Below are 12,499 nucleotides of genomic sequence, written 5' to 3' on the forward strand. Positions count from 1 at the left end.
ACCTAAAAATGAAAAAAAAAAAAAGAAAGAAAAGAAAAAAAACCCTGAAAATGCTTAATTGAAACCTGGAAACTAAAGGAAATATTTTGGATGGGTTAAAAAAAAAAAAAAGGATGCTTCGGATTATGGATGTACACATAGGTTGCATTATTATCCGGGGCTAGGGGGCAGGACCAGCATACTCCCCTCTCAGGTGAATTGCTTGCCCAGGGGCAGGTTGATGCTGAAGGAAGAAAGAGAGCCAGCCCAGAAGTGGTGGTCCTGAAATGAGGCACGAGAACAGGGAATGTGAACTCTGGATTCTCAGCATTCGAGAGCATTGGGGTAGTTGCGAGATGGCAGGGAGGGCAGGTGGCAGGTGGGTCTTGGGGTCCCTACCCCAGGCAGTTTGTGCTCTAAGCCCCAGGGCTGTGGCAGCAGCAAGACCATGCCACTACTGTGCCCGGTAGTTCCCAAGCAAACTGAGGATGATGGATAAAGTGGAGGCTCAGGACAATCTTTCTGGAAAGGAGGAAAGGGATCTGAGGACAGAAGGACCAGAAGATAGAAGACCGCATGCCCTGCCTTCTGATCTGGTCCCTGCCTTTCCTCCATCCTAAGAGCTAAAGCAGGACTCACGCCCACCTTATCTCAGAGTCTGGAATATCTTTACCAGGAGTCAAAACTTCTTATTCCACAGTTAATGTAAAAAAGCATCTTTCTGGGCAAGGGCACTCTGTGTGGAGTTCAGTTGAAAATTAAAATCAAATCCTTTTCAACTTTGAAATGGGGTGGGATAGACCAATTAAGGTGGGGGAGGTGCTGTGCAGGGAGGTTCTGTTACAGGAACAGGGAAGAGAAGAGAAAGGAGGTGCTGTGGGTTTGGATGATCATGTTGTCTGTCTGAAGGCTGGGGCTGGGCCCCTGGCCTGTGAGGTGGGGGTGAGGGTGAGGGTGGTAGCTAAAGTCAATGGGGAGAAAAGTCACCTATTTTATCCGTCCTGTCAGATATTGTTATTTCAGGGGTAGGAATGGGAGTGGAAGATAACACATAGGTAAATCTTTTTCATCTCTTTTTTAGTTCTCTGGCAGGTGGCCCCATTTGGTTTTCAGGCATAAGTGCTCAGCATAAGACTGAAGAACATTCGATAGATGACGTGTAGTTAGGCAACAACCAGTATGTTACACAGAAAAGCTGGGACTTCTGGGTGCCATGAGCATTTCATGAGGAATGAACAAGCTCCAGAGGGAAACATTTTCAACTGATAGTTGTTTAATTAACACAACAGGAGCTCGTGGGATATATGAATGAGGAATCAGAAAATTATGGACCCAAGGATACTTTTCAGGAAATGTTAACAACATAAAGTATATATCTGTTTATGTAATGCATGGATCTATCTATGCTTTCTATGTAAAAAGAGGAAGTTTCCTTGGCTCTCAAGAATGGATTTTTGTCCCCTGAGGGGTGATATCACCCTTGTTGAGAATATATGTTTTATTTTTTAAAAAAGATTTTATTTATTCATGAAAGACACACACACACACACACACACACACAGAGAGAGAGAGAGAGAGAGAGAGAGAGAGGCAGAGACACAGGCAGAGGGAGAAGCAGGCTCCATGCAGGGAGCCCGATGTGGGACTTGATCCTCAATCCCAGGATCACACCCTGAGCTGAAGGCAGATGCTTAACCATTGAGCCACCCAGGCGCCCTAAGGATATATGTTTTAGATGGAATCTTAGCAGGTCATGCAATGTTCTTTAACAAAAACTGGTCATTTTAACATGTTTTTTTTTTATCTACTATTCATTTGAAAAACCCATTTCTCCCCCTCTAGCAGTTGCGAGTTTACAGATCTAATCATAATCACCTCAATAATTAGATAACAAATAACCTAATTATCTATTAGATCTCATAATAGATCACCATTTGCCCAGATTCTCTGGGTCCTGCAGGGCTGGAGAATGAGTTACTGAAACTCCTGGGGTTGCAATTGTCTCCCTTCTTCCCACCCTTATGCTTTAGTGGTCACAGTTAGAAACCTTCCCTATATTTGCTTTTATTTTATTTTATTTTTAAACAGCTTTGTTGAGTTATAGTTCACATACCATACAATTCACTCCTCTGAGACAGACACTTGGTTTTTGGTCACTACCGTCAAATTTAGAACATTCTCATCACCCCAAAGAGGAAGTCATCTACCCAGTAGCTGTCATTCCCAATTTCTCTCTAACACCTTTCCCACTTTTCACCCCTTGTCCTAGGCAACCACTAATTTACTTTCTGCCTCCAGATTTGCCTGTTCTGGACATTTCATATGAATGGAAGCATACAACCTGTGTCCTTTTGTGACTGGCTTTTTTCACTTAGCATATAGGTTCATCCATGTTGTGACATGTATCAGCACTTCATTCCTTTTTATGGCTGAATGACATTCCATTGTATGGATATTCTATAGTTTATTTAGTCACTCATCAGTTGATGGACATTTGGGTTGTTTCCACTTTGGGGCTATTGTGAATAATGTTGCAGTGCACATTCATGTACAGGTTTTTGTGTGGACATAAGTTTTCACTTCTCTCAGGTATATTTTTCCTTTTTCCTTTGGTAAGAGAACTCCTGAGTTTTGCAGGGCACCTAGCACCTCGCTGAAGACTGCATACCCTAGCCTTCCTTGAAGCTGCAAGTGGCCATACGACTAGCTTTGAGCAACGAGATAGGAGTCGATGTGATGTGTGCAACTTGGAATCCATGCCCTAAGAGGAAAGGACATGACCTTCATTCCCCTTTTACTTTCCCTGATGGCTAGGATGCAGATGTGGTGGCAGGAAATGGAGCAACTATCTTAGACCCTGAGATAGAAGCCTTTTGATCTATATTTCTTGCTTCATGGAATAAACATTAAGTAGAGCATTCCTATAAAGTAGAAAATTCCTACAGTGAGTTCTCTTTCCAGTTAACTAAGAACAGAAAATGATTTTCTTCCAGACTAGATACATTTTTTGTTGTTGTAAGCAATAGTTTTCGTTATTTCATTATTTTACTGTAGTTATTTGTTTAGAAATCTTTCTTCACTACTACATGTGAGCTCCAGATCAAGGGTTTAAATTTAATTTATCTCTTTGTCTCTGGTGCCTACTATAGTGCCTTAAACATATGAAAGTACTTTTTTTAAAAAAATTATTTATTTGAGAGAGAGAGAGCACATGAGTGGAGGAGGAGGGACAGGGGAGAGGCAGGCTCCCTGCTCAGCAGAGGACCCAAGGTGGGGCTTGATCGCAAGACCCTGAGATCACTACCTGAGCTGAAGGCAGATGCTTAACCGACCGAGCCCCCTCATGTGTCCTTTAAAGCACTTTATAAATATTTGTTTATAGACACAAATAAGATATGAAACATAGCCTGCCCCACCCCATGCCAGACACTGTGCTGTGTATTGTGGGAATTCCAGATCCTACCTAATTTTCTAGTTTTCTCTCATTTGGGGCAGCATTTTGTAGATTTGTCTGTCAGCACTCATTCTGCTCAGCACTTGGGGTCCAGAAATAAGCAAGAAGATTACACTGCAAGTTAACTAACTGAAGTTTAAATAACAACTAGAGGCTAAAAAAAAAAAAAAAAAAGAGAAAAGAAAAAAAACTAAGCCAGATTGACACAGTCCTCTTCCTTACAGAGCTTTACTCTAGCAATTATTTCCTAGGTCTTTAAGGTCACAAAGATTCCTTCTAGAAGCCTGTGTCCTGTGTTCATTGGCAGTGAAGTGCAGTGTAAAGAGCACATGCTTTGGAACCACCCGGATTGGATTTGACTCTTGGTTTCACTATTTTGGGACAAGTTCTGCCGCAATTATGAATATTACATCTGCCCTCCTCTTGCCTTTTACACCTACCATAAACTTGGCTGATGTAACCAAGCTTGAAGAAGTACCATTCTGAATAAATGAAAGTGAGAATTATAGACATTGATTCAATGAATGCAGTTTATTACTTTCCAATTTAGTACGCTTACATATTAAGTGTATTTTATTTAGTAAAAGTAACAAATTAACCCCAAAGTTACAAATTTCAGTATCTTTATGTTATTTAGTGTATCATACAAAATCGCTCCTCGCTATTTGATGATGAACTTAAATTTGTATACGTGCTTATGATAGCTGTAATAGAGAACACTTGTACATGTGTAGAGTTTCTAGGAAGATACACGAAAAAATGCTAATTGTGATTATCCCTGGGAATTAGTGGCCAAAATTTTTAGTGCTAGAAAGCTTTTACTTTTCATTTTATCTATGTCTTTGAATTCTATGTGTATTGTTATTTTTTCATTATAACAAACTAGTTTAAATTGAAAACATATCAATATATAATAAAGGGCCTTGCTAAGAAATTTAGTTACAGAAGTGTATGTGCTTAATTTAATCCTTAAAATTTTTTGAAGTCTTGATTAAAATACATGTTTTAGAGTAGAGATTGTTTCCATGAAAACAATATTTAGAAAATTCACAGAGAAAGAAATTATTCAAATTTCTCTACTCTAGAAAGTTTACATACAAATTATATTTAATGAGTACCTTTTTTTAAAAAAAAGATTTTATTATTTGGCAGAGAGAGAGAGAAAGAGAGAGTGAACAAGTGCAAGCAGGGGGAGTGGCAGAAGGAGAGGGAGAAGCAGGCTCTCCATGAAGCAGGGAGCTGGATGTGGGGCTCAATCCCAGGACCCTGGGATCATGACCCAAGCTGAAGGCCTATGCTCAACTGACTGAGCAACCCAGGTGCCCCTAATGAGTACTTTTTTTTTTGACACAGTGTTCTCTTATTAAAGCTACAAAATTGCCATTTTCTTATTTATTTATTTAAAATTTTTTTTTAATTTTTATTTTTTTTCAAAACTGCCAGTTTCTAATAGATGACCCATAGTGGAACACTGGTTTGCTCATCTAAGTTTCAACATATTCAATTAAGTGAAAAATCCCTTGGGGCAACTGAATTTGGCAACATTCTGATCTATGCAGAAGGAAATCTATCTGCTAAAAAATGCATTGTCATTTTTACTCAACTCTTGGACTAATATTATTTGTTTTTTAAAAGATTTTATATATTTATTTCTGAGAGACACACAGAGAGAAAGGCAGAGACATAGGCAGAGGGAGAAATAGGCTCCCTGCAGGGAGCCTGATATGGGATTTGACCCCAGGATCCTGGGATCAAGACTTGAGCCAAAGGCAGAGGCTGAAACACTGAGCCACCCAGGCGTCCTGTCAACTCTTGGATTTATAATTCATGGTAGGCTTATAGGTTAGCTGTTGCTGTGTAACCAGTCACTCTAAAATTCAGTGGCTTAAAACCATTATTTATTCCTGCTTATATGTCTCCCAATCAGCTGGGCTTCAGTTGATTGGGGCTGGCCTCACCTGGGAGACTTAACTTCAAGGTGACGTGGCCAAGGACAATTGTTTTTCATAGAAAGCTGGTGGTTTGGCTGGTGTACCTTGGCCTCTCATGACTCATATTGTCCTGAGACCAGCTAACTATCCAGGGTATGTTTTCCTCATGAGGATGATACAAGAGAGTGAACAGAAGTACTTAAAGCGTAGGCTCAGGACTGGCATACTGTCACTTCCTTCCAAAAAGCAAATCACATAGTCAAGCCCAAAAAAAAAAAAAAAAAAAAAAAAATCAAGGGGCAGGAAAAGACACTCTGCCCATGATGAGCATAGCATGGCAGTAGTAGGGGTGAAGGGGTGAAGAATTGGAGCCAGCAAGTCAACCTGCCACACTGGATTAGATAATGGAAAAATTGGGTGGAAAACTAGGAGACATTACAATGGTCTGGGCTGTGTGGATTCAGTAAGAGATGAAAAATAGGAATAGGATCGCTTGGGTCAAAGGAATGGTACTGTTTGTGAGAGGAGTGCTAAATCTTCTAGCCAAAAGTGTGGAGAGGATTATAGCTGAGGGACAGCAGAGGGTTGACATGCCACAGATCCAGAAAGGGAACAGGCAATGGAGTAGAAGCAAAGGAGAAAAATAAGGCAAATTAAGAGTATAATAGGAATGTCAAGGTGGGGCAGTCCCGGTGGCTTAGCGGTTTAGTGCAGCCTTCGGCCCAGAGCATGATCCTGGAGACCTGGGATCGAGTCCCACGTCAGGCTCCCTGCAGGGAGCCTGCTTCTCCCTCTGCCTGTGTCTCTGCCTCTCTCTCTTTTTGTGTCTCTCATGAATAAATAACAAATAAAATATTTTAAAAAAATGTCAAGGTGGAGGATCTCTGTACTGAAGACTTATTTTAGTCAACTAAAGGCGGGTAAATAATTGTTAGCCAATGAGCTTGCATATTTCCAAATTATGAAATATCTGAGATAGTAAAGTCTAAGAGAATGAAACATTTCTGCACTAGGTTCAGGTTTGGTCAATGGATTATAGATACTCTGTGAGGTCTTGGTATCTTAAATCACATCTAATTATTGTATTTTGGGCAAAGAAGCCATAATCACCATTTAAAAAATAATCCTCTTTCATTTAATTTCATGTTTTTCATTCAAATCGATTCTTAAAGTGATGAATATAACTCCATCAAATACGTCTGAGTAATATGACTGAGTAAATTAAAAATGTGTAAGTATATGAACATTCCACATCATATGCTACATACTGGATGCTTAAGTACAAATAATTCATAATTTTTTCCTCCTGTTGACGTGAATTTAGGTGACGTATTTCTTCTACTTCTTGAGTAGAACCACACACAGTTGCTTTATCTTTAACTGTACGATTTTAAAATAACTTCCATTTCTAAGAAAATACCTATTGTCTTTAGGTCCGGCTGCATGCATCGTGGCCATTAGAATGGAGACAAATTACCACATTAGTAGACTGTACCTCTCCCTAAGGGAACTGATCCTGGCACTTCTATTTTTTGACGTATTCTGAGAAAACCTCTTAAGATTACTGGATAGTCTTGTTTCGTTGCTGCTCTGATTTACATCTTTTTAAAAAATTAATTTGGTATGCCTCTACATGTTGGAACATGTGATTCTCTGGTCTGCATTTAGCAGATAATTTCTCTGCTTGCTTTTCATCCAGAAGCTTTTAGCTATAATGGTTTTTGTGAAAGAAGAAGGTTTATTGAATGTGCACAGTTAGTCATGTGTTAAAACCGGAGAAAGCTCGATAAGAATAAGAAAATTGGCCTTAGAATCGTCATTTTGTCAATCCAACACTTTTGCCTCATTATATTTTTGTTGTTACTGATTTCCATCCTCTTTCTTTATAGGCTAGGGAGTGAGGATACCCAATTTGAGGTTAGCATGGCCAACAGTGGATGTGAAGTACATCGTTTTGATCCTAGTGTTAAGTCGGCTCATATTCTGGAGAGTCAGCGCCTGTGGTATCACCGCTTGTCCATCGACTGGCGGGACCCTCATCCAGCTGTTGCTGCCCAAAAACCGCATAGCAACACCAGAAAGCTGGGAACCATCCTGAATGAATTTGGGCATCACAAGGTGAGATTCTTCATTTGATTTCATAATGAAATAAAGTGAACAAACTCATAAACCTTATAAAATGCAAACCAAGAATTGGATAGTGGAGGATCCGGTTTCAACCTGGCTGATGATCACCCATCCTTATTTATAGAGTCAGCTCTGTAGACATAAAGTTTTGGCAGGGATCGAGATCTTTAAGTTGATTTGTAGATTGTAGTTGCTGTTGAGTAGGGTTTTGGCCAAGACTGGGCAAGGAGCTAAGAAACCCACTTCTGGCCTAGACTCAAGACTCCCATTTTCATTTGGCAATTGATTGAAAATGTTCCAACGGAGCAAACTACTTATGTCAGTCTCCAATACAAAGCCATCAGAGCCAGGTTTCTGTTTGATAAGAGATTGCTCGTGTATCGTGTTTCTCACTGTTGTAACGACTGTTTTGAGTCTCCAGGCATCTCAAAGACCAGAAAGTCTGTACCTTTGATTACTTGAATCTGTACCACTGACTGGACAGTATGTGTGTTGCAACTGATATAATCATGTCAAAAGATGTCAGATCCCTACAAGTATTTTATCGTGAATGGAGAGCAAAAAGAAACTCAATCTTTGAACCGTGTTCCTTGAAAGCAATTTTTAGTGTAGACCCGAGCCAATTACATGCTGTAGGCAAATACTGGATAATTCTCCCGAGTGTACTTGGCTTGTGTTTGTTTGCCAACCCGTCTTGGGCTTGGCCTGTTTTGCCTTAGCGTTCTCAGCCAGAGATGGCATGTGGTTTAGAACATGCCAGAACGGGTATTTCTGAAAAACAGTGTACATGGAATTCGATTTTAAACTGGAGTTGGCTGACTGGCCTTTAATAAAAGGGCTTTTCCTCTGCTTTGTTCTTTCTTCTCCTTTTCATCCTACTCCTTCTTCTTCTTTCTTTATTTTTTTAAAAACCCTCCCTTTAATCGGGCAACAGGAGCTTCTTCAAGAACCATTTCGAAGAATTTTCTGCTCTTTTAACATGTGATTAACCGCTGATTTGTATTTTGTGCTGCCATTGACAGTCACGAGCATTTAATAATCAGGAGCCTAAGTGAAACATATGTATAGGATTTTTGGGGTAAAATCACCCAACAGAAACTGAAGTGGGAGCATTCTTCAGTACTTTATTTTTGCCACTTGTGACCTTCAGAGAGCTGTTTTTGTTTGCTTTGTTTTGTTTTGTTTTACAGCTGAAAATGAGAGGCTTCATTCCATAATATGTCAAGTCTTGGTTATTCAGAGAGATAACTATGGATTCTTTGCATCCATTTGGGACTCTCTTGCTCCACCCTACTACTCTGTACACCCTGGCCCTCTCTACCCTCACACTCCAAAGAATAGACATGAGTAGATACTGTTTTTTTTTTCGCTAATATTTTAGCAAAATATTTGGTAAACATGAGGACGAAATAAGGCTTTGAAAAAAATGGCCTGTGGATATAATTTATCCAAGCCACATTTCCTATGGAAAATGTATTTTTAATGACCAGGTATGCATCTGAATTGTGTTTAACTCCATAGGAGCTGCAGTGGGCCAACCTTTATGCTGAAGATGAAGCCTGAAATCTTTTACACGGCTTCTGAGACAGCAGAAATACTTACAGTAGTATCTAAAAAGGATAAATGTTATAAAGGATTTTTTATATTCCTAAATCTATTTATTTTTATTAAAAACATTAATAATGACACCTAAAAATGGTTAAGATGGTAAATATTATGTTATGGGTATTTTACTACAAAAAAAAAAACACATGAAAATGATTTGGGTATATATTTGCTGCTTGAAAAATTCCTTATTGTTTAAAAGATACTAATAATCTTTCATAGTTTTTGTTTTGTTTTGGAGTTTTTTTTTTGTTGTTGTTTTTTTTGTTTTTTTTGGTGAATGCTTTCAGACAAAACAAAAAAAATGAAACCCATCGGTGAATGATTGCTTCCATTAGGAACATGCCTCTAAAAGCTATGTGGTGCCAGATAAAAGGAAACTTCATTTCTGGCCTGCAGCAAGCAAGGTCTGTTTTCATTTTTCTGCATGTGTACAGATACTGGTAAATATGATGTGGCTCTGGCAGGGAAAGCAAATAGAAAACACACACACACACACACACACACACAGTAAAATATGTCTGTGCTTGAGCCTTGCCTTCTTCACTCATTTCTTCTGCTGGCGACTTTAGAAACCAGAGAGCTTTTCACTGTTTTGTTTTCACCTCATGACATTAAACTGTTTCCAGTAGTTGGGTGATGTTTTCCCCATTAAGCTGTGGGTTTTTTCCTGCTTCTCTTTATCCATACCTAGATTCCGGCCCCTCAGGCCACAACGAAAAGCAGTACTCTGAGATGGTGAGAGAAGGATGCATGTGGCTTTTTTTTTTTTTTTTAAGATTTTATTTATTTATTCATGAGAATGCACAGAGAGGAGAGAGAGAGACAGAGGCAGAGACACAGGCAGAGGGAGAAGCAGGCTCCATGCAGGGAGCCTGACGTGGGACTCGATCCAGGGTCTCCAGGATCACACCCTGGGCTGCAGGCGGCGCTAAACCGCTGAGCCACCAGGGCTGCCCTGCATGTGGCTTTTGAACTGCTTTTAAAACTCTTTGATAATTTTAATTTCAAGCTGTAAGTCGAAAATGTTTCTAGAGCATCAGGTGAGAGCAGCTGCAAAAGCCAAAGCCCAAGAACCAGAAGCCGGCCTGTCAGGGAGTAATATCACCTGGATCGGTAGTAATGATAAGCTGTCTTCTCATTGCTGATGTGCTTATTGCTGGAACCATGCATAAGGATTTTTCCAGAATGGGGATGGGACGCCTGGGTGGCTCAGCGGTTGAGTGTCTGCCTTTGACTCAGGGCGTGATGCTGGGGTCCTAGGATCGAGTCCCACATGGGGCTCCCTGCAGGGAGCCTGCTTCTCCCTCTGTCTGTGTCTCTGCCTCTCTCTCTGTCTGTGACTCTCAAGAATAAATAAATCTTAAAAAAAAAAAAAAAAAAAGAAAATTTCCAGGATGGGACTAGAAATATCAAGTCTGAAATTTCTGCTCATATTAATCATACATGTGCTTTTTTCCCCCCTAAAATCTTTATTACCTAGAGTATACTAAATGATCCGAGCTGATTCATGAGACGTTATAACTACTTTGAGCCTTAACCGTGCTGTTGATGATAAGAGTAACAGGGCTGCCTTAGAGCTTACCGCGGGGAGGTCAGTGATTTAGGTTCGAATCACCCATTCTCTTGTTCGTTTTTGGCACCGGGCAAGTCACTTAGCTGCTCTGGGGCTGGGGGTGATCAGCAGCGTGACAGGGACCATGCTACTACCTACATGGCTTGTTTCTGAGAATTCCATCAGAGGACACAGTGTGATTTAAAAATGATGACCTTGGGATCCCTGGGTGGCGCAGCGGTTTGGCGCCTGCCTTTGGCCCAGGGCGCGATTCTGGAGACCCAGGATCGAATCCCACATCGGGCTCCCGGTGCATGGAGCCTGCTTCTCCCTCTGCCTATGTCTCTGCCTCTCTCTCTCCCTCTGTGACTATCATAAATAAATAAAAATTAAAAAAAAATTTATAAAAAAAAAAATAAATAAAAATGATGACCTTGAATTCCAAGAGCTTTCATTAACAATTTCAAGAAGTCTTTACAAAAATTTTTATAGAAAGCATTTTCTTTTTCCTTTCCTTCTTTCTTTGTTTTCAGGGAAACTATGTCTGATTTCCCTGGAAATTGATAACCGCACCTGATTCCACCCAAGAGTCTTTAATGACAGCCTTGTGAGAAACTGAAGGGCAGTTGGTTCTTCGGACAGGGTCGTGGAGGACTGTTCTTGTTTGCTGCCTTGGGGCGCCGAGCAGCTTTGCTGGCCACGGTGGGGGAAGCAAACACGGTGCTGGAGAGAAATTAAATCAGCCGCGGAGGATGAATACAGAGCAGAAGTGGGGCATGGGGGCTCCGGGGGCCGCGGGCTGCAGGTCACTGGCGGGGTGGCACCTGCTGAGCTCCGGGGGGCGTGGGCTGCAGATCGTTGACAGGGTGGCCAGGGTGGCACCTGCTGAGCTCCACGGGCGTGGGCTGCAGGTCGCTGGCGGGGTGGCGGGGTGGCACCTGCTGAGATCTGGGGGCACAGGCTACAGGTCCCAGACAGGGTGACTGGGGTGGCACCTGCTGAGCTCTGGGAACACGGGCTCCAGGTCCCAGACAGGGTGGCCGGGGTGGCACCAGCTGAGCTCCGGGGGCGCAGGCTGCAGGTCGCCGACGGGGTGGTGGGGTGGCACCTGCTGAGCTCTGGGAACACGGGCTCCAGGTCCCAGACAGGGTGGCCGGGGTGGCACCTGCTGAGCTCCGGGGGGGGGGGCGCGGAGAGCTGGCTGCAGGTCGCCGACGGGGTGGTGGGGTGGCACCTGCTGAGCTCTGGGGGCACGGGCTGCAGGTCCCAGACAGGGTGGCTGGGGTGGCACCTGCTGAGCTCTGGGAACACGGGCTCCAGGTCCCAGACAGGGTGGCCGGGGTGGCACCAGCTGAGCTCCGGGGGCGTGGGCTGCAGGTCGCCGACGGGGTGGTGGGGTGGCACCTGCTGAGCTCTGGGGGCATGGGCTGCAGTCCCAGACAGGGTGGCCGGGGTGGCACCTGCTGAGCTCCGGGGGGGGGGAGCGGGCTGCAGGTCGCCGACGGGGTGGTGGGGTGGCACCTGCTGAGCTCTGGGGGCATGGGCTGCAGTCCCAGACAGGGTGGCCGGGGTGGCACCTGCTGAGCTCCGGGGGGGGCGGGCTGCAGGTCGCCAACAGGGTGGTGGGGTGGCACCTGCTGAGCTCTGGGGGCACGGGCTGCAGGTCCCAGACAGGGTGGCCGGGGTGGCACCTGCTGAGCTCTGGGGGCACGTCCTCTAGGGGGACACAGTGGGGGGGCCCCCCCATGGAGACTGATGGGGCTTTGAAGCGAACCGCGGCGTTTCCCTTTCCTGTGGCTGCTCGCGCTGCGCCCCATCCCCGGGCCTGGAGCGAAGCGCTCCCGGGAA

The 12,499-nt window shown here is 43.1% G+C and overlaps 1 protein-coding gene across 3 annotated transcripts in view; it reads left to right on the top strand.

Moving 5' to 3' along the window:
* The window catches only part of METTL24 (methyltransferase like 24), a 102,237-nt gene that overhangs the window by 44,088 nt on the left and 45,650 nt on the right, over positions 1–12,499 (top strand). For all 3 annotated transcript variants that reach the window (XM_077902793.1, XM_077902794.1, XM_077902795.1), the window contains one exon: positions 7,254–7,482. In XM_077902793.1, the coding sequence (XP_077758919.1) occupies positions 7,254–7,482 (229 nt within the window). The remainder of the gene's footprint in view (positions 1–7,253; positions 7,483–12,499) is intronic.

Source organism: Canis aureus, chromosome 7, assembly GCF_053574225.1.
Source record: "Canis aureus isolate CA01 chromosome 7, VMU_Caureus_v.1.0, whole genome shotgun sequence".
In the NCBI taxonomy this organism is placed as follows: domain Eukaryota; kingdom Metazoa; phylum Chordata; class Mammalia; order Carnivora; family Canidae; genus Canis; species Canis aureus.